Source organism: Hermetia illucens, chromosome 3 (genome assembly GCF_905115235.1).
Source record: "Hermetia illucens chromosome 3, iHerIll2.2.curated.20191125, whole genome shotgun sequence".
NCBI classification, from domain to species: domain Eukaryota; kingdom Metazoa; phylum Arthropoda; class Insecta; order Diptera; family Stratiomyidae; genus Hermetia; species Hermetia illucens.
In genome coordinates, this window is record NC_051851.1 from 27,713,612 (window position 1) to 27,738,751 (window position 25,140).

General features: G+C 37.1%; 1 protein-coding gene across 1 annotated transcript in view; it reads right to left on the minus strand.

Annotated features, from left to right (window-relative positions):
• Positions 1 to 10,321: 10,321 nt before the first annotated feature.
• Positions 10,322 to 25,140, minus strand: part of LOC119652233 — a 296,505-nt gene continuing 281,686 nt past the window's right edge. Inside the window, exon 16 of the mRNA XM_038056197.1 lies at positions 10,322 to 20,060. Within this exon, the coding sequence (XP_037912125.1) occupies positions 19,671 to 20,060 (390 nt within the window). The 3' untranslated portion in view covers positions 10,322 to 19,670. The remainder of the gene's footprint in view (positions 20,061 to 25,140) is intronic.

The following is a 25,140-nucleotide window of genomic DNA, read 5'->3' on the forward strand; positions in this document are numbered from 1 at the left end:
GTACCCACGATGGAGCATAAAACCTGGGAAACGCCTGCTGAACCAACACCAACAGCTCTACTGCCAAACCCTATCTTCACCTCCACGTGGTGACCACTCGGGACTCTTTCTTAACGAAAAGCTACAGACGGAGAAGGATGAAGGCGAGTCTCCCGCGCCTAAAAGCCAACTAGTCCTCCAGGTTGGGGGTTGGGTAGGGCTGACAACCCTACACGGAAAACAACTTGTTACGGAGCCACAACAGGAGCCTCAGACTGAACGGATAATACAACAACGAACCCGGCAACCACAAAGGAATAACGATTTGCGCATTTTCTCATGGAACGTGCGCTCCCTGTACATAGACGACCCAGTTAACCGATACCGTGTCCCAATATAGGGTTGACGGAACACCGTTACAGGAGATGCGTTGGATAGGCACCGGTTTCCTGGAGAAGAGTCGCTAAACTATAAATTATAGCGGCCATCCAGTAAACCATGTGCTCGGAGTAGGTTTCTTAGTCAGCCGAAAAAATGAAACTTACTGTGATCGGCTTTGAAAACATAAGTGAGGCAAATTTAGAAATATAAGCCCCATTAACGTTCACGCCCCTACAGAGGAGACTGCAAAGTCGGAGAAGAATGCCTTTTACAAGACAGTTGAGCGGACCCTCGAAGTTTGTCCCAAGTACGATATCAAAATCATACTAGGGGGATTTTAACAGCAAAGAAGGGAAGGAGCCCGTATTCAGGTGATACGTTGGCTCCCATAGCTTAAACCAAAATACATATAACGGATCATTCAATTAGCATTGTCACACGAAATGGTTGCTGGAAGTACCTGGTTTGCGCGGAAAGCGGTCCACAAACAAACATAGGCCTCTCCAGACGAGACCAGTTTCAACCAAATTCACCACGTGTTTATCGAACGCTGCGACCTCTCAGCCTTGATGAATGTCAGAACATATAGGGGGGCCAAGGTTTCTCGTTAGCATAGTGCTTCAAGCTCGAATAACAACACCACCCAGCCAGTGGCTGGTTTGACGATGAATGTAAGCTAGCAACGGAACGGAAGAATGCTGTATACCGAGTAATGTTGCATTCTCAAAGGACGCGGGCACGTGTGGAGACTTATCACGAACTTCGGCGAGCGGAGAAATGACTTCACACACGGAAAAAGGAAGCCTGTGAGAACCAACAGGTCTGTGAATTCGAAAAGTACAGGGATCAACCGCACCAGACGCGTAAGTTTTACCAACAAATCAGCAGGATGAAGCCTTACAAACCTCAATGTTCATCCTGCCGAGACAAAGAGAGAAATTTGATTTCCGACAGAATGGGCATTTTGGAGCGATGGATTGAGTACTTTGATGAACTACTGAACAACCAGAACCTCAGCGAGTTGGTGGTCTAGCCAACTGAAGACGACAGGCAAATGCTGTCACCACCAAGCATGGAAGAAACAGTCCGTGAAATTCATCGGCTTAAAAATCATGAGTCGCCACGAGCTGATGGAATTACAGCCGAATTGGTTAAATATGGAGGCGAGCAATTACGGTGGGGTGTGCTCAAGGTGTGGGGCAGCGAATAAATGCCTGGCAACTGGTAAAGACGCATTATCTGTCTCATATATAAAAAGGCAGATAACACACAGTGCAGCAATTATAGAGGTATCACGTCGGTGAGGACCATCTATAAGATATTTTCCGCTATTTTGCTAGATCGGATAGCCCCATACGCTCAGAACGTCTCGGCCCATACCAAAGAGGCTTCACTCCAGGCAAATCAGCAACAGATTAGATTTTCTCTGTGCGGCAAGCGATGGAAAAACTGATGGAATATAGACATAAGTTGCACCATCTTTTCACCGACTTTAAAGCCGCCTATGATAGCATAGCCAGGGTAAAACTGTACACGACTATATGAGAACTCGGTATTCCAACGAAATTGATAAGACTGACTAGACTGACCCTGATCAATGTGCGAGGCCAGATAAAAGCAGCAGGGTCAGTCTCAAGACCATTCGACATCAACGCACCCCCTTTTTAACCTGGCCATGGAGAAAGTGATCCGTGATGCTGAGGTAAATGAGAGGGGTACGATGCTCTTTAAATCCACCCAACTACTGGTCTATGCTGACGATATCGACATCATGGGAAGAACTACCCGAGATGTACAAACTGCCTTCATCTAGATTGAGCAGCGGCAATCGAGGCGAGATCTTGGGCTGCACATCAATGAAGACAAGACAAAGTGTATGGTGGCAACGTCAGCACCGAAAACCAACCAACATCAAACTGCACTGGTCAAACAGAAGAATAAAGATAGGAGACTACAACTTTGAGACCGTTGATAATTTCTCCTATTTAAGATCGAAAATCACAACAGACAACAGCTACGACGATGAAATCCGCGCACGGTTGTTGGCAGTCAACAGAGCTTTCAGCTAACAAAAACTGCTCCCTTCGAAACGTCTCATCATAGGGTCAAAGCTCTTACTATACAAGACAATGATCTTGCCAGTGCTCATGTATTCCTCGGAGACTTGGGTTCTTAGCAAGAAAAATTGCGAACTCTTGGCCGTGTTCAAGAGAAGAATCCTCCGAAGAATTTTTAGCCCTTTCCATGAGGATAGACGATTCCGTAGTCTACACAACGACGAAATCTATGAGCGATACCATGACCTGGCTCAATAGGTTACGGTGGACGGTTCACTTAATCCGTATGGATGAAGATGATCCAGCCCGGAAAGCCTATAAGGGCAATATCTATGGTAGAAAAAGAAGACGAGGCAGACCCTGCCTAAAATGGAGCGATGGCGTAGGTCAGGACGCCAGACAGTTTTTAGAGATATCGAATTGGTGGACTTTGGCGCAAAACCGGGATGTCTGGAATTCCTTATTAAGACAGGCCTAGACCGGATCCCGGTTGTTGCGCCGTTGAAGATGATGAAGAACAGAAAGGTATCTATCATTTAAACTCGGAAGGTAGGAAAACATAATACAAGCTCAAAAGTTTTCAAGTTTTTTATTATCCATAAGCGTTCACTTATAAATTAGGAGAAAATATTCCATAAAAATACAACAAATATTTGAAACAATATTCTGTTCTCTTCACATCATACTTATATTGTTTTATTCACAGTCACAATGTCTCCATTGCTTCTTTTGGTTACTTTTAATATTCAATCATTGGAGAAACAAGACAGAACGTAAATAATAGAAAATTAATAAAAAATAAAAAAATCTTTATTCAATTTTAAACATTTTTTTTCCAAAAAAAAAAAAAAATTCTTAATATTTCTGAGAGAAAAAAAAATAACTTAGATCATACATAATTTTTATAATCTCATACTAACACATAATTAAAAGTAATTTTATATATAATAAATTAATATTTAGAGTCAAAATTAGAACGACAAAACTGAGGTAGATAACAACGTAATCTATTCATTATAACTTAAATAGACTTGATAATTCTTTCTCTCATTAATTCAATAGTTTAGTATTACATTTTCTTTTTCGAGTGTGTGCCACGTTTCATATAACTCTTACAACAGTAAATGTGTTTTAGGTTCCATTTTGTTTTCTTGTACATATATTTCCTCGTCAAAATATCTCATTCTGGGACAATAGTAGTAATGTATCGATTGCTTTCGTATATTTGTTTTCTTTCTCTCTCTTTCTATCGAATAGGATAATTTCGCACAACTTATGAAATAGGAAATTCAGTTTTTTTTTGTGTTTATTTTTACATTTGACTTTATGCCAGCGAAATTTTAGGTCTTTGAGTGTTTTTCATAGAATACGGAAATGAGAATGAGTTGTTTGTTGATTTTTGGAAGAATTGTAAGAAAACAAATCACCGGTATCTATGGCAGTTGATGGAAATTTTTGGAATGTTCTTTTTCTTTCTGTAAATCTTGAATGGATTTTCGTAAAAAATAATAAGAAGCAAGTGGCGATGATATTGTTAGTGGGTCGGGCAAGCACTCTTGTTTTTAAATTTTCTTAGAATAGTTTTTCGACCTGATTGGAAGTTACTTGTTTGTACTAATTGAAAATCTTTACAACTTTATTTTCCTGAATAGAACTTGGACTCCAGAATGAACCCTGTTCTAAGAGCGCGGGACCCATGGACAATATCACAACCGCTTTTGCCCGGATAGAGATTTAAAAGCTATTGGTAACTAGGGTAAATATCATTCTATATGTGTCTTCGAGTTTTTTAGTTTCTTATTACTTTACATTTCCAACTTTTCGCTCCGTCCGTGCTTTGGAACAATATCAAACTAAAAACATAATCCCAACAATATTTCGTACAGAAATAGTTACATATAGAGTAATCAATTAGTTCTTACACTAAAAGTAGTATCTAAAATAAGAGCAAAACATTGTATTTTACATCTATTTACATCTTATATAAAAAATTGAAACTTTACAAAGAAAATGCATCATTAAAAACAATATTAAATGCAAAACGATACGTACGAGCAATAATCAAATGTTTACATCCACAATATAGTTACGCTTTATAGTATACTTAGTACAATTTTATAGTAGCAATTTCTCTTGGTTTTTTTTTTTAACGTACTTAAATATCTTCTCCTACAGAAGGAAATCATAATAAATAGTTAACATAAATAGTACGGGCTACAGTAAATATTAACAATAAAATAAGAAACAAAATCTTTAGAGAATTCAAATCGTTTTCGTAGTGAAATTACATTTTCATTTTAGTAGAAAGTTTCAGATTCGTAGTTTAATATTTTACGATAAATCTCGAATACATTTTGAAACTATTCAATTTCCATACAAGCGGGAATGTATCCTTTTATAGGAAATCATTTCCTCTCCTTCAGTATTAAATAGATTGAACAGGGCTGACAATATTGCATGTACCTTGTGGTTGAAAAACGTGGTTTGGTTGAAATGTTATAAGAGATAATTTATCGTTTTCGACTATGCAAAAATATTTAATTTCGTACGAGGGGCGGCTGATAAATTTGCGACCTAAAGCGCTTAGCAGTGACCTATTATCTCGCTGCTGGTAACACTAATTACCTGGCAGATTATTATTGGGTGCGTTTGTATTAAATCGGGTCAAGGTATACTGCAAGCGATTCATGACGATGCGTTTTCATCAGACTTCAGATTTCACTATATGCCATTTCGTTGTAGTGTAGACAACATATTTTTTTTATCACTCAAACATGCCAACGAAACGCAATTTGCGGGAAGCTTTACTTTTTTGTTCTAATTGGGAGAAAAAAGCAGTTGAACGTGATCGATTGCTGTGTGAAATTTATGGGAAACATCTTTTATCGCAACAAAAATTTGAGTACTAGTTTCCACGCTTTAAAAATGGCGATTTTGACATTGAAGATGGACAAACAAAAAAGTTTGAAAACACCGAAATGGAAGGACTATGGGATGAAGATCCGTTCCAAAAAAAATTTGAGACTGTCACTGGGGTTGAAAAGTGGATCTTCTACGATAATTCGAAGCGAAGAAAAATCATATGGTTACCCCGGACACGCATCAGCGTCGACGGCAAAGCCGAATTGAAGCTCATGCCCTACATTTGGTGGAGCCGAAAGACCGTTGTGTACTATGAGCTGCTTCATCCGAACGAAACCATAATGAGGGAGCGTTACTAACAAGAACTATCGAATTTGAGTCGATTGTTGAAGATAAAACAGCCAGAATATGCCAAAACACATGACAAAATGAGTTTTCAATATGACAATACTCGGCCGTCAAAGGAACATTGGAACCGAGATACAGCCCAGACATTCAGATTACCACCTTTACCGATCAATGGCGCATGCCCTGGCTGATCAATATTTTGGTTCTTACTAAAAAACCAAAAATGAGGCGATTCGTGGATTACATTAAAAACCGAGGAATGTTTTTCACGCGTATGCTACCAGAAAGATAAAAAAAAAGTAGTGGTTAACGACGGACAATATTTTGAATAATAGAACTGCAACCATTTTTTCAAAATAAAAGTTGAATTTTACCCAAAAAAAAAAATCCTAAAAATTAATTTATATCGGTTTTTATGCAGTTTATTGATATTTATCCCTGGCCCAAAATGGGATCGACTATCTCAGCGAAGAAGATATACCTGTGAAGACGAACCTTGCTCATATCGGCCAGTGATGGTGCTGTTTGAAGAAATTCTCAGAAAAGTTGAGAAAATAGTACTGCTCAATCGAAGAAATTGATGGTTGCAGACAGCAAAACAACTACAGACCAGCAAAGAACGAACTTTTAAATAAACATTCGCGCAGGAAAAAAAAAATCACGTTGAGTACTGCCAATGTACAAACCGTTCCATAAATAGCGAACCATTGGAAAGTTGTAAAAAATATTTGGAGTTGTTTTAGCGATTTGGACGAAATTTGCAACCGTATTGTGGCCATTCGTCAGTATGATCCTGAGTCTAAGCAAGAGCCGATGTTTAGACCGCATGATTGTAAGGGATGCCTTAAAAGGTGCACCTGATTCACAGAAATTGACTGCTCACTCGGGTCAGGCTCAGAGACTATTTTCTTTATGTAAGCTAAAAGGAGTTACGATACATAGAAGTTCGGGCAAGGTTAAGATGAAGGCGACCGCAAATAACTATCCTAGCATTTATCATTGATTCAATCGGTCAAATGGCCACACCTGAAATAATAACATTCGAAATTTATTTCGAATGTTTTTAATTCGGCTGACAGATGCCGCCGCCGGTGTTCTCCGTGGCGGAGTAGGCCTTGATATCTGATTAGAAAAATTGTAAAAAAATAATTGAAGTTGACAGCAGTTCACAAGCGTTCACGAGTTACTAGCGTTTTTCACCAAAACTTCCCGCATTCATTTATGTGTAATTTTACAGTTGCATTATAACAAACCTTATCATTTTGAGAAAACAGAAATATAATTTAAAATACAAGAAAGAAATTTCATTTGCCATTCTTTAGAGGCAAATTCGTGCAGATCTGAAAATCCTTAAATCCAAACTAATTTCGTGCATCAGTAGGGAGTATTTGTCAGAAATAATTTAAAGTACTCAAGACATTTAAACGATCATTGCAACAAATTATACATTGGAGATATGAAAAGGAAAACGAAAACACATTTTGGAGAGCATCTGAAGGAGGCAAAGTTAGCGGAAAAAAGGGATCGATAGATTTGAGGGTAGAGGAAGTGGAGTATATCGCCTTGGCAAAATACGCTATTCCCAAAGAGGACGTACAAGTATGGAAGCACATAAGGGATGAAAAAATCAGATATAGTTGAAAAAATGCAAATTTACAAAACCCAGAAAAACTTGATTCTCAACGAGGACCGAGGCAACGGGGATTCTTAGCAATTCAAGTTTATCAGCAGAGATACTTGTCGAGAGACTAATTACAACACCCGTTTCAGCGGCGACATTCAAGATGTTCGCGGGCCTATACTGGCCAATGTTCTGTGGTAGAGACTATGCTTGATAATTTATCTATGATACCGCAATGTCTACATTGGCCACCACTGCCTTTATGGACATTGCAAACGGTGGAAGTGACAACCGAAGTCGTACTGGAAATAAGAGCTTTTAAGGCGGAAAAATTCCTGGCGACACTAGAAGATCAGGAGCTGAAAGGAACGGTAATGAGAAAGTGATATCATTTGTGTTAGCATGGAATTGAGGCATGTTAGGCTACGATGCTGCGACAGTTTTTGCATTACGGCAGGAAACTAAACTACTGGTGAAACTAGAAAATTTCGACGTTGAGATCGTTGTGCCTGTTAAATGGCAAACCAGAATATCAGGAGTTGGAGAAAGACTATGTAAAAATAAACGGGTTTCTTACAGGTAGTTGCGTACAAAATTGATATGAATAAGATAGGTGGCTAAAAATCACTTCCAGTGAAATGCCCGCGGCTTCTGTTTATAATAATTGCAACTCTTTTCATGAGAGAAGGAGAGTGGAACTCTCTCAATGGCTTAATAAGATGCTTTCTCGATCACCATCCAGAGCCGGCCCAAACAATCACCAAGCCCGCATTGACGGCCAGGAAGGTTTTGCTGTGTGTTTGGTGGGATTTGAAGGGAATCATCTACTATGAGCTGCTCAACTATGGTGAGACCCTCAATTTGGTCCTCTACTGCTCGATCGTTTGAAGCAGGCGATTGACCAGAAGTGGCCAGAATTGGTCAATAGGAAAGGTGTTGTGTTCCACGAGGACAACACTTGGCCTCACACATCTTTGATGACCGGCCAGAAGCTACGGGAGCTCGGATGGGATGTCTTATCGCACCCACGGTATAGTTCGGACCAAGCACCAAGTGATCACCAACTCTTCCGGTCCATGTAAAACGCTCTTGGTGCTACTAAGTTGGCCTCAAAAAAGGCTTGCGAAAACTGGCTGTTTGAGTCTTTTGCAAATAAGGAGGGGGGGGGGGGCTTATAAGGGGGGATAATGAAGTTGCCTTTTAAATGGCAACAAGTTTGCGAACAAAACGGCGCATGTTTGACTTAAATCGGATAATTCTAAGCATGTTAAATAAATCGTCAAATTTCGATCACAAATACGACATTTCTTTTTCCCCAACCCAATACTTATATCAGGAAATAATTCAACACTTTGCGGAACATGGTCACAATACAAGAGTTAATGGAATAAATGTAATTATTTTCTGGTCTATTACCGATAAACCTTACGCATTTGATTCAGACGGGTCAACTCCGTTACTGAACGGAATGAGGACTAAAGAAGAAAAAAGAAAATATTCACCGAGTAGTATTGGTATTGTAGCATATAAGGTTGGATAAATGGGTTGCTAATTGCAAAAAGCGGACATTGTATAGCCAAGGTCCACAATCGGTATATCAGTATTTTTACTAGAAGAGCTCTTCCTGATTTAAGGAAACTACATTGAAATCATTTTTTTTTTAATTCCATCTATATCTGTAGAGATTAATCTTACCCATAAATGGAAGGAGGTGATGACTTCGGAAGAAATCAAGAATATCAGATCTCTATATGCATATAAGATGCTGCTTGATTATTAGAAAATTAATAAATTGAAAGTTAGAAAATTAATATTTAAAAAGTTATAGTGGGCAAAATTTAGAAAAGAAGGACAAAGTGCCTAGCTTAGTTTCTGAATTCAAAACAAATACTGGCGAATAGCTGGGATACATGGCAATTGCACTCCCATATCTGCACAAATTAATACATAAATACTTTTCCCACGAATAGATCTCACTACCGCCAGCGAGATTTGAACCGCGACCTTCCGTACGACTGCCTTGTGCTCTAACCACTCAGCTATCCGGACACACTTTTAAATAAGCTATTAGAATATTAGAGAAATGAAAAGAAAAGAATTAAGAAAAAAATGCTATTTCCTTTTAATAAAGTTTACTTTGTACTTTGATGCTTGTAGAATTCTCCAATAATAACAGCATTAAGTATATGCATATTTCTCACTTCCTTCTTCAGTGCTAAAGCAGGAGAGGGGACCAAGTAGCTCTCGAAATAGGTATATGCATGAAAATAACAAATTTTGTAAAAGGTAATGGAATGGATGCAGTATATGACACTTTTATTCTGAAAGAAGAAGTGTTCGTTAACACGTGGAGTGCCATACGTATATATATATATCAATATCAAATAATACAAGTATGTATCAATGCCACGTGTACTATTCTAAAAATCCTTGAACGGTGGTTTGAAAAGCTTCACCGGGAACGAGAAAGAAGCTCAATTAGATACTGAAAAAATACCACATTTCGGCCCGCCGGATCATGTGGTAAAAAGCAGAAAATAGTAACAATAAACATAACTATCAATTGTTATCCGTATTTGGATTTTGTTTCGGTTATAAAACTAACTCTCACTGAGTAGTTTTTTTTCAACCTTTTGTTTTCCCGATTTTAACAAAAAAGGTAGTTTTTTGTTTAAAAAAATGTGGGAAACACACTTTCTCGATAAAGCTGCTCAACGATTTATATAAGTAGTAGTAGTTTAAATGAACGTTGATTTTAAGAAACAAAATAGCTGTAAAGTTGAAATTACAATTTAAGTATTTTTTTTTTACAAATTGCAGTCCAATTGTTTTGTTGCATAATATTATTGAAATCGTTAAAGAGCTTTCTTTAGTCATTTTTTGTAAAATCATTTCCTCTTATAACATCTCAACCAAACATAAAGTAATAAATAATTATTGCTTGTTATTTCTGGTACACTGGCAGTGCATCTAAGCTGACAGGTCGCAAGTATTAGCTTTGTGAAATTTCTACAGCACTTTCAGTGAAAGTCCATCTCCCCCCCCCCCCCCCCCCCCGTGTTATTCTATTCCTTCCAAACTTTTCTATTTCATCTACAAATTAATTATTGTAATTTAAATCGTTTCACTCTTATGAATATTTACTGTATTTTTCTTTTAACTACTGCACAGATTGTTGAATGTAAAAATTAATATATTATATACTTATATAAAAATGTAAAATAAATTATGGAATATTGTGTATATCATACGTTAATTTCGCTATATGAAATTATAATTGGAAATAGACAAGATGAGAGTAAAATAAAGCTATCTATTGCACATATTCACGATTAGATATATGAAAACTGGATATGGTTCGATTAGATCAATTAGAATGTTTACTGATAAAGCTGTAAATGATTTTATGGATTGGTTATTGCTATTGTTGTGTGAGTGTGTAAAGATTGTGTCTATTGTTGTGCTTATTGCTATTGTTCTATTGTATGATCCTTTTTCTAGATTTTTTAATCCTATTACGTATTTCATGGAATGATTTAATTCAATATCTAAACTGTCTGAGATATGATTATTTATTTTACATGTTTATAAACTGAATTATTTTAGTAATTTCCTTTTATTTAAAAAAGCTTTCTCGATTTGTTTTTTGTTTATCTGAATTCGATAGATTGTTATCAAAACCAGCTATTGGCACTATGGTTGAAAATTTCACGCTAAATCACTGGGAAATATGGTTGAAGTGAAACGATTTAAAATATTTGCAGCTATCTTGGCTTTCAATTGTCATATAGGCGTTTTTGCATGATTCTTTTTTCTTCAAATTTTGTATTTGGTTTTTTTTCGAATATTCATCCGGTAAATTCGTTTTTGTACTAGCTATTAGACAGGTATTCGATTGTATCATTTGTTTTAATTGCTTTTTCCTAAATAAACGAAAAAAAAAATGCGAAAGCATAAAATGGTTCACAAAACAATTCATTCCCAGAGTATGTATGTATATATCAGCCCCGTTTTGAATTTTAACTTTCTTTATCTTTTCATGCTACTGTGTATATGAAATTTTGAATTGATTTTGAGTATATTGAGCAGTTACTATCGTTTCATGTTCTTGTTTGTAGATGCAAGGCACACTTTGCAGGGATTAGGTTTCTGAAGTGTTTTAATCTCGCCAATTTGTATGGTCGTTATTTTTTTAATAATTTTGACTACCACTGACTGGTTTTATAATTCGTAGAAAATTGAACTCCTTGAGTTACGCAATTGAAATTGAGGGCTAAAAAGCTATAAGCCTAGAAGCGGGCGGAGGTCAAAATAGTTGAAAGGTATAGGTCGTGGACAAGATTGTGTATAACACAACGTCAAAATTCAATGGCCCAATTAGTTTAGAGAAACTTTCATTTTTTGTCATTTTTGGTCAAAGCAGAGTAATCGTAAGAAGATTTGACTGCATATGGTCTAATTAGTAGTTGCTTTTGTCATATAAGATAATTTTCGAGATACAGGGACAAAGGAATCATAAATTTCCCCAGGAAATCTGTCAGTGTCCTTTCCGCAATTTAGCTTCTATTTAATATTTGAAAAATGCAGATCTTCTGTTTCCTTGGATCCGAAATCAAAGATCTTCTTTGAACTGGAACAAAACAGAATTGCGTTGGTGTTAATTTTTTTTGGCACAGATATTCTGAATTTTACTCTTGGAGAATTGCAAACTCGACTGGATTTCAAATGAATGAGAAATCGGAAAATATGTTTGTTAAAAAAGAAAGGTTACGATAGTGCTTTTCATCTCATGCGCAGAAAAATTTCATATGGACTTCTGTCAATATTCATCTTTAGAAAATAAACATTTTCTACTTCAATTTACATGTACAAATTCTGATATCAATAATTAATTTCATTTTAGGATTTAGCTTAAAGTTAGTAAACTATATATGTACGCAATTAATTTCTTTCTCTACACTTACATCGAATCCAAGAATATCTTCTTCTCGATCGATTTATATTTTTTCTTAGACATCTAATTTATAGTGTATGCATTCCACAATATTGTAGTGCATATTTTCTTCTTTCGCCGCGGAAAATGTATCTTTTTACAATTATTAGAAATGTTTTTTGCTTTGCATTCTTAATTTATAACTCACTACAATAATTTCGGACTTTGTCCCTTTTTTTTAAACAAAATATATATTCAATTCAATTTTCTTTTAGTATTTTTGTGTTTACTTTTTTTCAATATCAACCACATAGATTACATATTTATTCGAACGTTCCTTCTCAATGCACAATATTTTTAATATATTTTTTTTTGTTTTTCATATCTCACTCATTTTATTAGCTTTTCATAATTTGTTCTTCCTCTTAAAATTTATACAAAATAATCAAATCGAATTCAAAAGCAAAAGCATTTTAGGTATGATTTGTTATGTATTATTTTTTTTTCTTTCATTTCTAGGAATTGTTACTTCATGTAGTTGCATTTATTAAAAATATATTCATATTTTTTTTGTATTTATAATTTTTGTGTGGTCAGTTTGAACCGAATTCATTTCCCGTTCAGGAAGTTTCTAGTTTAGAGTTTAGAGCTTTCAGTTAAGTAAAAAGTCATGCATTCATTTATGTTTTTTTTTGCAGAGGTGAAAGTAGGTTTAGTGTTAATGTATCTATAGTTATAGTAAAGTAGTAATAATAATGCTACATGTAATAATGTTTCCAGATACAATGAATTCGTCTGAAAGTTTTTTTGTGGCTAATTTGATCTGTTTGTATAATTATAATAAAATATCCTTACTTTATATGTCATCAGGTACAGAAACATTTTTTTTTTATTTATATATAAATATATTTCTTTAGTTTGTTAATTTCAAATCTTCAGTTTTGAACGTTTTTATAAACAGCTTCTCTGTCACTTCTAAGAAGATATACGTGAAATATTTAATATTATATGCGGTTAATATTTGGGGTGATTTAATTTAACAAATTACTATAGTGAAGAGTATCTCCCCCTCAGTTTTCAAAGGGTATTCTTGAAAAAAATATGCTATAGGGCAGGCTCGCTACAGTTTGAGGAGTAGAATAGCATTCCTAGAACGTTATCAATTTTTTCCTTTCATTTATGTAAAAAAAAATGCTACACAGTAAAAAAATGTCTTGAAATCTTCGGAGGAAAGTGTCGTATAAGCAAATTTCTTTCCTCCTTTATTAGATATACAAATTGAAGAAGAAATAAAGGAACCAAGTTCGATATACGAGGGGGGGCCCATAAGTTCCAGGAATTACGCTGTGGTGGGGAGGGAGAGTGGGGGAACCTATTATTTGACCACATGTCCGTTAGTATTACGCCACCTAGATCAGTGTGCGAAGTTATGTCGCTGTGAGTGCATCGGTTCGCCTGTGAGATTTTTTTTAGTAAAACAACTTTTTACATTTCGGCGAAAACGCAATGGCAGATTGTCGAGAACAACGCGCAGCTGTGAAATTTTGTTTCCTGTTGGGGAAATCGGCCGGGGAAACTATTGTAATGTTTAAGACTGCTGATGGGGATGCTGTCTTAAGTAAAACCAGAGTTTACGATTGGTTTTCACGTTTTAAAAATGGAGAAATGTCTATTGAAGCCCAACTTCGTTCAGGACGCCCCTCAACATCAAGAACTGACGAAAACGTCGTCCAAATCAATGCCCTCGTTCGTGAAGACCATGACCGAACCATTGATCAACTCTGTGAGATGTTGGGAATGTCACGGAGTTCAATTCAGAGAATTTTATCCGAAGATTTGCACATGAGAAGGGTTGCAGCCAGATTCGTCCCGCGCCTTCTCACAGATGAGCAAAGGGAGCGTCGACTTCAGGCATGTTTTGAGCTTCAAAATCAGCTCGAAGGGGACCCTGAATTTTTTTCCAAGGTGATTACTGCTGATGAATAGTCGTGCTATGGATACGACTCAAAAGGAATATGAAATGAAAGCGTTTTGCCACTGTGGAGGAGGTAAAACAAAAATCGCTGGAAGATTTAAAGAACATCCCGATGAGTGAATTTAAAAAATGTTTTGAAGAAGTGAAGAAGTTTGAGGAAGTGCGTTGTAGTCAAAGGCAAATACTTTGAAGGTCATCAAAACTTGGTGTAAAAATATTGAGTAATAAAGAAGTTATGACGAAATTCCCGTTGTTTTGGGTCCCCCCTCGTAGGGAGTTACGGTGACTAAAAATGTATTAGATTCATTTGTGCAATGGGCAAGCATATTAGAATTTACGTAGATTTAGGAAAGTTAACAAAAGCGTGAAAAAAGGTACATATTCCCCGCCTGTTGCTGATTTTTCATAAGCCTTTTTTCGAAAGATTCCCGATTCTATAATCTTTGAAAGATATTTAGGATAGATTGAAAAAAAAGCACATGGACGCGTGAATGTATAATTGAAAAATGTTTGCTTGAGTGGAGAAGAAATCAAAATAATTATTCTAGAGGAGCTAAATTATATTTCAGGATGAAATGATCTGAAAAGCCATCTTTAACCATCTAAGAACAGTATTGAAATGCAATAATATTCAGGAATAGCAAGCAATGCGATATATGTATATAAGATAAAATAGAATTATAATATAATCCTATGAGAAAAGTCTTTTTTCTATGGCCCCAAACAGAAGAGAAGCATGTACACGGTCAATTTCCCGTAAGTCTATCACTAGTCAGAATGACAAGTATTATAACAAACTGATCGTTGGTAGCAATGACTGATGGACTGATGAACCTCATCGATAATATTTAAATTTTTAAATAAAATTTCTCAGTCTGTTTGGATTGATGACAAGCTAAAACCCACCTTACACGGTCAGTACTTCATCAGTCTGCCATAAATCAATCCATGAAAAATTGACCCATGAGAAACTGATTGACCGACGTGTTTATGATAAACAAGACACCCAAAAAGAATTTTTGTCGCATGCCATTTAAATATCCGAACCATTTGGAAGGTATGTTTCGACTAACAACACAATGACAACTTAAAAATTTTAAATATTCATCAGTCTATAAGTCATTACCTAGGCCTACCGTACAGGATCAGTATTTCGTCAGTTTGGCGTTAGTCAGTTATGGCAAACTGATCGTGTAGGGTAGGTCTAAGTGTAGTGCAGTTGCTATTGGGTTGTTAGTGGAAACATGACTTCCGAATGGTTGGAATGTTTAAATGCATGCAAAAAAACTGTCTTTGTCGTCTTGTTTATACTAAACACGTCAGTACAGCAGATTTTCATCGGTCAATTCCTGATAGATTGGTTTATGGTAGACTCTTGAAAAACTGACCGTGTAAGGTTTCTTATATCTTCCAAGGTCATTGACACGCCTTGTTGGTGCTAGATATCAGTAGAATGCTGATAAGTACGAGGTTGAGGTGGAAAGTTCTCGATCTGACACAGAGACAACATTCCAAGTTGACGAAAGCCTACAGGGACTCTGCTCCTTCAATATCAACCATTAAAAAGTGGGCAGCTGGATTTAAACGTGGTCGTATGCCCTTCGAATATTACCCACGTGAAGGGTTCTCAAAAACCCCAACCATATCGGAAACTATCAAAAATTACAGAATATTTTGTTGGACGATAGGCGAGTAGAGGTGAGAGAGGCGATATCAGAAGAAAGGATGGGTAACATTTTGCACAAAGAGTTAGCGATGCTTTTAGACCAATTCTGTAGTGTTACGATTGGTTTTGTGTGGCGATTTGTCACCATGAATGATATATGGGTCTATCATTATACCCCAAAAACGAAACAGCAGTTGAGGCAGTGGGACGTTGGCGATTCAATGCCAAAGAAAGCAAAGTCAATCGCATCTACCGAAAAGATCATGGTCAGTGCGTTTGTGTGAAAGGGATCGTTTTACTTAATTACCTTGAAGAAGACAGAGAAGCTACGGACAAATATTAATCCAGCCTTTTTGACCATCTGGATGTCAAAATTCGCGAGAAGAGGCTTGGCTTAAAGAAGAAAAAAATCGTCCTGCACTAGGTCAACAGATCTGATCAAACTGAAAAATTGAAAACGGCTGGATTTGGGGTACAAATGTTCGGCCACCTCCCCTATTTTCCTGGTTTGGTACCTTCAAATTCCCATCCGTTCTCAAAATTGAACAAATTTATTTCTGAGAAACGACTCGTATCCGATGGAGAAGTTGAGACAATCGTAAATGGGTTCTCACTCCCGGGAATATTGATGTTGGAGAAACGTTGGACCAAATATGGACCAAGTCAAGGGAAATTAATTCAAATTAATTAATTAATTAAAATTAATTTTTAATTGAAAACAGCAGTCTTTCATTTTCTGACCAAAACTTCCCACCTTATTCTTGTATAAGGAGGAGAGTGCTTGTAATTACATGGGTATTGGAAGAGATACTTGGAGTTAAGAGGGACTATAGGCCTAGTTTATAAGAACAGACAACAACTTGACTATAGCGTAGCGATTATTTACCAAAAATATCAATTAATAATGTATCTTGACCAAGTGATGCGTTAGCGATGCGAAAGGCATAAGCATTCCTTCAAGATTCAGAATTAGGAAAAATGATCTTTTTCATATTCATCAGTGGTATTTGGTGATTTACGACTCTAATCACAATGGACCAAAAAGTAGTTAAGAATTTTAAGTTAACAACCACGAAAGGATTTGCGGAAAAAACCAATTTTGTATACGACACATGACAAATAAGCTTGAACCTCAGGGTGGGTGACATTTCAGTTTCACATTTATCAGAAGAAAGAGCGTAATTTCTCAACCCCTACAAGAGGGCCGACCGCAAATAACAGATAAAAGATAATTTTATCAAAATGAATCATTTCCGAATAACTGTGGGAAGATATCTATAAAATAACAAATAAGGACTTGAGCCGCCGATTTTCATTCCTATACACTCAAATGAGCACCCCAAATGACGAAAGAAACTAAGGTGCGCAGAGAATTTTAGTAGGCCGTAAGAGAACCCATATATAGTTGCGACAATAGTTAGGAAAACCTGAAGACATCATTGTGTTTATATCCTTGCATAAAATGAATGAGATTGGGTAATGGCTAATGTTTATAGCTGGTAACTGAAAATGAGGGCCATAATGTGGAGGATATACTTAGTTGATTAATGAAGTGATTGCTATTATTTGCATTTTTGACGTTAGGAGCAAATGTATGCTCATTATGCAGGAGGAAAGTTGATAATCAGAAAAAGTTGTACACGGGAAGATTAATGAACTATTTTGAATGTATTCTACTTGTGTTGGAATGGTGCCCTGAAAAATGTAGTCTCTTTACTTATGTCCCATCAAAAAGCAAGCATGTTTCTAGAGCAATCTTTAATGATTTTCGTCTGACGAAAATGCTTACTAAATGAAGTATGGAAGGATTTAGAGTCCATCGTATGTGAAATACTCTGAACTATGTAAAAGACTACCATTGGGAAAGTTAACCAAATGCGTCAAGAAATGATTTCGTTTTTACAGATTTTTGGCTTTGTTACTCGAGCCATTCAACACCCGACTAGATTTTATTGAAAATCATGCATAATGTCATATTAAGGCTCCGAGAAGATGCTGCCAAGGAGGGCTGAAATCTATCCTGATTATCCGATATGTGGAGAGATAGATGGGACCATACGGAGGAAATGTAAGCAGTGTCAATAATAAACCGAAGAAAAGGGATGTTAATATTGAGAGCGGTATACAATAGCAGAACCACAGTAGTAATAGCATTGATATTTATAGAGAAATAGAGAAGACAAAGTAGTGTCGAAACTTTTAAATTGCCAATGTTGTATCCAGTAAAGTACATACCAAAATTTGGCACGAAATGAGATAACTACAATAGGGGAAGGAAAAGTTTCCAATTTAACTATAGAATTTTATTTATTTTAATGTAGCAAACACTTGTTTCGGACAAAACATGTGTCCTTCTTCAAGAAGAGAACTGTGGTGCAGCAGGGTTGGCAGCATTCCGGTCTCTTCTGCCTTCAGCCTTGACCGCAGACAGGCGCGTGGTTTTCTCGTTGTAATAAAAGGGTGTAATGAAAAGTTTCTTTCAAAACGAGTGCATGTACGTAACGATCAACTTTGTGATTAGCTAACTTTATTCATTTCTGCACTAGACTGGTGTAGTGAAAGTAAGTTAAGTAAACACGTGTTATATGCAAAATTTGGAGGAGTTTATTCTGTGTGGCAGCTAGTCGAGAGCGCGATTAGGGGACGGTTTTCGAGGCTCTGTTATTTTTCATAGTGGTTGCACTGAAAAAGGCTTAACGAATTCAGTCAAGTGAAACAACTATTACAAAATCAGTACTGAAGAAGGACACAGGTTGTGTCCGAAATACGTGTTTGCTACTTTAACATAAATAAAATCCTATAGTTAAATTGAAAACTTTTCCTTTTAATAGTTTTATTTGAAAAGAACTATAGTAAACTAAGGATTTATTTTTATAAAACTTGTACAATAGGAGGCTAAATTTTACTTCTGAAATATAGGATTGTGGAGAAACTGGAAAGGAGGAGGAAGAGGATTATGAGGGGAATTAACTGTTTATAGCACTTGCTCCGGAGCCACAAATATCTTTTAGATCCTTCAAATGTCAATTCAGCCTCGCTAAATTCATAGAAGATTTAATTGAGGCAATCTATTCATTTAATATAGGTCTTGGATTTTTAATATTTCAATTGTCAGCTACACAAATTAAAAGCGAGTCTTGCCCTATAGCTATAGAGAAGAAGGGGTGGAATCAAAACATGATGCTAGGGACGATATAGAAGACATATTTGCATTGAAACGTGTAATATTTAACTGATATAGAATACTTACTAGCAAATGTAAGCGAGAATTGTTAGTCAAACTTATTAGTTTCTTCTTGAAAACTTTCCAATTTTTTAGTTATAAGCATCTATGTATAAGTAAATAATTTCACTGGGTTAATTTTTAAATCTAGAATGTTGCGAAGTTTATTTGTCTCCTTCTACACATTACCCTGTTCAATTTACTGATTGAATCTTTTCAATCGCATATCTTTTTAGAAGTAACAAACATTTTTACACATAATTTTGTACTGATTCTGTTTACAAAACGCCACACGGTTTTCATTCACTGTAATAAACGGTAATGCAATTCTATTGTTGTACATCATTCGTACGCGTGTTTCGTGTGAATTTCAAGCCTCACAAAAGAAAAAAAATCTATCTAGATATTATTTGCATATTCCATTGAGATTATGTAAAATTCAATTCAAAAATGTTCGCAAATTAATGCGTATCTACCTCCGTTTTCCACATAACGTTGAGGCATTCCAGAAATAATCTCTTTAGTATATTTTCACGAGCGTTTCGAAGTAAATAATAGAAACGAAAGAAAGGGAATAGTGGAAAGTTCAATTCACTTATTTGAGAAATTTCAAAAATTTTAAACGTTATCCGTTTGGCTCGACAATGGGTCGTCGATGATTCCAACTACTTTTTAACAATGGGTTGCAACTACTACTGCTACTATTAATGTTGCGGATACTACTGCTATCGTCCAAGTCGATAGATGCCACTGTGGTGTCGCCGCCACTATCATCTAATGTCCTTTGCGGAAGATGATTGTGCTTCGTGGGCTCCCTTTCAAAGAAGGAGCGATAAAATGAAGGTTGTTGATTATGATGAGGAGGTGGTGGTGGTGGACGATGATTATTGTTACGATGATTTTTAGTGTCATTCAATTGACTTATTGTACTGCTGCTATCTAATTTAGTATCTAGTAACTTATGGCGACTATTGTCCAGAGTTGCTGATGTATTCGAATTAGGATCTAATGAATACTGTAAGAGAAAATAAATATTTAATAATTATGCAAGGACAAATATGCTTTATAAATCAATTCTTAAATATAAACGGGACTTGTTTTTTATAGTAAAGGTTGAATCAAAGACAGTGTCCCGGCAAAGGATACACGAGCTACCATTTAAGGCACTAAAGTACTAAAGCAAAAATGTTCCTTGGTCGGCAAAACAACAGAACAAAAACATCCATGACCGAGAGAGATTCAAATCCGGCACAAAAAGATCGAAGGTCTGATACTCAACCAACTGGACCATCGCATCATCAATTTAAGAATATATAGACCAAAAAGTGGTTTTCAGAACGCCGAAGAAATTAATGATTCACGAAATACGGCAAGCAGTTCTAAAAACCAGTGCGTATATATAATGGGGGCTATAGTGACAATTGACAATTTATCAACTGGCAATAAAATGAGAATCGCCAGATGCCTTGCAAAGAATTGTTACTCTAGGCATGCATAGTGCCAACTCGAAGAATAATGGAAAAACTGGATAATTAATTGACAATTGCATTTCGAAAAAAGGCAAACAGAAATACGAGATGGATACATTGAGGGAAAATAATACAGAGATGGTATAAAATTTCCGTTTATTGATTTGACTTGACAAACATTTATAAAAGACACAAGAAAAATATGATCCAGACAAAAACTTCCGACAAATATATGACTAGACAGAAAATACAACTTTTTATTTTTAAAATAAAATGTTTTATTGAATTGAATGCTGGCGTTTGGTAACATCCATCCTAAATAATTCTTTTCATTTCGTGCTCGTTTTAGGACCGGATGTGCCGGACAATAATAAAATTAATATCTGTCGTTGAATAAACACTTTCCGTGGAAGGACTTACAACATTGATTTTTGGAGTCACACTCATCAGACTGCAGGGCCATGTAGACGATGTTAACATTAGAGCGCAATAGATAAGCTCGAGGACTTCAACAGTTTAATAATAGAGGATGCGGCCTCAAGCTCGATAGATATTTTTGAGAGAAAAATAAATGAAAAAAAAGTAATCCAACCTCTCAAAAAATTTAAATTGTGAGTAGCCTGAAGTTAGCCGATAGGTAGTTCATATAAGTAATTTTCTTGATCATTCATGGATAAAAAATCTTATCCAAACCAATCAATTGGTGAAGTTTCATCTCTTGTGAATAATATGGCAAGCTATTGGAACATGCGGATACGATGTGCTCCTCCTAACAAAAGTGAAATTATCTTTGCCGCGCTTACTATTTTAAACGAAGAACCTGGTCGGTGACACCCGTACGCAATGTGATCGAAAGGCGGAAGTGACAATAGATAGATCACCCATCAAGGAGGGGGGGGGGGGGCACTTGCATTGCTGGCTACGCTATATAGTGAAACGAACTCCCTCTCCCAAGATAATCGACATGTGGGTCGCTTCAAAAGTATTTGCATCTCGAGGAAACCTGGGGGAGCTGAGTCGTACCTTAGTGAATTGCAAACGATGGCATGTAGGTGTGGTTGACGCGCTATATCACATCAAGGGATAAATGGAAACCATGTATAGATCAACCCACTTAAACTGAATAAACCCGAGGGCCTAGAGTATCTTCGTGCGGAATTTTCCGTGTATAATGATGATTGCTAAGATTCCGGGAAAGGGTATCTGCCTTAAGTGCGACAGGAGGGGTATTTGTGCATTAGCTGCTATCGAAAGAGATTAGCTAAAATCAGGGGGCGGAACGCTCTACGGAAAAGATACATTTGAGAGAAATTAAAAGGTATTGTCAGTGAGTGACATATGATGGCGCAATAAATTCCTCCTCGTTATCGGTGATGTTTTTCATGCAACTTTGGCTGCAGGACGAAGGGAAGTTCAATAGACATATCAAATTTCCTCATTCATCTCGACTACGATGACATTTGCTGGGTCCCTCAGCGAGTCGTGGATTTGGATGTGGTCGGACTGAAGATAAACAAAATCCAAGCTCTCAGTACGGCAGGTCGTCGGACATTTGCTTTTTGTACTAATGAGCAGAACCTTGATGGAACCGAATAGCGTTGCTTTTGTCGTCGGCTTGACGGAACTTGATGTCGCTTAACGTATGAAGAATTCTTTGGATTCGCTTTCATTGTTTTGCTCAAAATCTGGAAATGCGACTATCTCGACACCAACATCATTTTCTCTTCGCGCTACTATTATATATGGGGGTGGAGGTGCATTTGATTTTGCTCTGGGCGTGACAGACACTATCATTTGGAAGCTACAAATTTTCAATGGGAGGAGTCACGCTACACGGTAGTGCTCCCAATATGTCGAAAAACTATTCCCTATGACCATGAGACTTTCAGCACACACACGTACATGAAACGTCTTACATTAAAGTAACATCTAAGAACAATTGAAAGTCCAATGCGAAGTCCAAAAGGGGTTTTTCCTATCGTCGATATTATTTCTTTTCGTTATCGATCATGCTGCCCTCCTCAAGCACCTCGATTACACTGACGACATCTGTTAGCTTTCTCATTAATCATTTAAACTAAATGGGGAAGATGACAAAGAGGGTCTGTCTGAAAATAAAGACAGACGCAGATATTGGAACGGGATGTATTTGACATTTCGATTAGATACACTGTGATTTTTTTCATATTCTTCGGTTGGATAGGTTCTGAGAATGAGATCTGTTACATTTTTTGATGCATATTTTAAGCCCCCAATGGGTTTCGCCCGATATCAAATATGGGACCAGTTTCGAAAAGTACCAATTGAACCCTTTCATTTGATATCCCACATGGCCATATTCTGTGAAAAAAAAAAATTACAGCCCCATTTCGCATGTCCCCATACATACTCCCTTAAATTCAACACAAAATGGCGCCAGTTGTTATATGTAATGGGATTCACAGACCGTGTTCTCACCCAATTTTATGAGAATCGATTTACGTGTTTTTTAATAAATCGAGTGTGGCAGACAGACAGACAGAGTGACAAATAGATAGACGGGCAGACTGACAGATAGATAGACAGACATCGAATCGATTCTAATAAGGTTTTGTTTCACACAAAACCTTAAAAACAGTTGTTTTTGTTGACCCCGCTGAATTTGATGTCATTCAACGCATTAACAGTATGAGACCCGCTTTCGTTGTTTTGCCCAGAATTTGAAAATGCAGCTTTCTCAATATCAGCATCCACGTTGAGATTGTTAGCCGACAGTGTTCTGTCTATATTCTAAATGGGAGCAGCACATGGAAATCTACCACTCGAAAACTTGTTGTTTGTAAGAGCTACAATTAACAACGTTCATGTCCATAGTTATAGCTCCACCAAGCGCGACAGGCGTGAAATATGAGCGAATGTCGCATGAATAGTGTTAGACGCAAGTGTGCGATTCCCCATAGTCATCGCATGGTCTACCGGGGGGTGGGCAATCAAAGTTTGTGATAACACGCAACCAAGTGGCCATACACCAATGCACTGCATCCCATACACGCGTGAAATTTTTCTCGCGCATGGACCGAAGACGGCCGATGGTGCGCAATGATTTTTCCCTCCATACAATTTGTATCAATTCACCCGGGGACGAATCTCCTGTGTTTAGTCCTCTTGATACGAGCATAGCGACCATCACACTATGCTGTTTAATATAATGAACAGCAGGAAATTGGGGAATCCGAGAGACATAAAGTTATGTCGGACGAAGCAGTGGAATTTAAAGATGTTTGACGCGCAAATGTTCGCTGAAACATTTAAGGAAAGTTCCATCGAAGCAGGTAGAGCGAAAGAAAAATCTGAGCAAATTGTCAGAAACGTTGGCTGTGTTGCTTATATGCCAAGGTGGAGAAATATTGCCCACAGATTATTGAAACTCTGGCAACTGCGTATCGAATGATTGTGAGCAAGAAGAAATTATCAACGCGTAAATGAGAAAGCTGCGGAATACAATCCGTAAGGGCAAACGGAATTCCTTTAAGGAGTTGTGCAAAGAGGGTGATATCAACCGTTCAAAATAGTGCATCTACCAAAGGATATTCCAACTATAACCGAGAATGAGTTTACCATTGCACCTGGCTGGATGAAATCTCGAACGAGACTTTGAAGGTAGAGATAAAAGCAAGACCAGAGTTAATTTCCACTTTTGATACCTATTTCGAAGAGGTCATCTTTTCGACTCAGCATGAAAGGCAGATGCTGTTGCCACTACCAAAGAGTGGCAAACCGCATGATGAGCCATTGTCGGAATGGAGGATTGCTGCCTATTGATATTTTGGCTGAGAAGATGCGAATATTGCCGACGGGAGGAGAGAACGCACAACCAGGGTGTGGCAGGAACGTTGGGACAAAGGATGCACAGGCTGATTTTAAAAATTCCGCTTTGGATTATCGAAGTCACAGAGATGCCCACTATGACTTGACTCAGTTTCTGACTGTATATGGTGACGATCCATCCTTCTCTTGAGAAGAACTTTACAGGTGGAGACGATCATTTCGAAAATGCTCGAATCGAATCAGGAGTGTTTAAAGTTAGACCGCTTACAAAAACGCGGCACGGAGGGAACAGTTCTCACCGTAGGGGTAAGCCGTGGACGTGGAGCCGGGCCGATTGCATCTTTCACCTTATTCCACTTCAGGACACAATTTTTTTTTGAGACGTTATCTATGCCCGTCCCGCGCTCCAATTGCACAAACTTTGCAACTCAAGATAATAATTACCAATGTTTGTCGATTATTCTAATCCTAGACAAGAACAAGAAAAAGGGGTGAATTCAGCCTCAATCGGAATTACGAGGGACATCAGAATTTGTGCACTAGTGAAAATAATTATGATTCCGGTTCGTACTGTATTTTCAACGTTGAATCCAGACGCATACGTGTTCTTATGTAAATTATTTTTTAAGTTCCTGGTGCTGCTTTAGAGTTTCCGTTTATATTCATCTCAATTTAACACTCCTTAATTACATTGTGCTCCTGATATTATGGTCTTTAATTACACTCCAAACACGCAAAAGCGATTACAATTGCAACACGAAACTCAGCCAGCCAGTTAATCCGAAGGCGAAATTTAACAATCTACTTCTGTAGTTTATT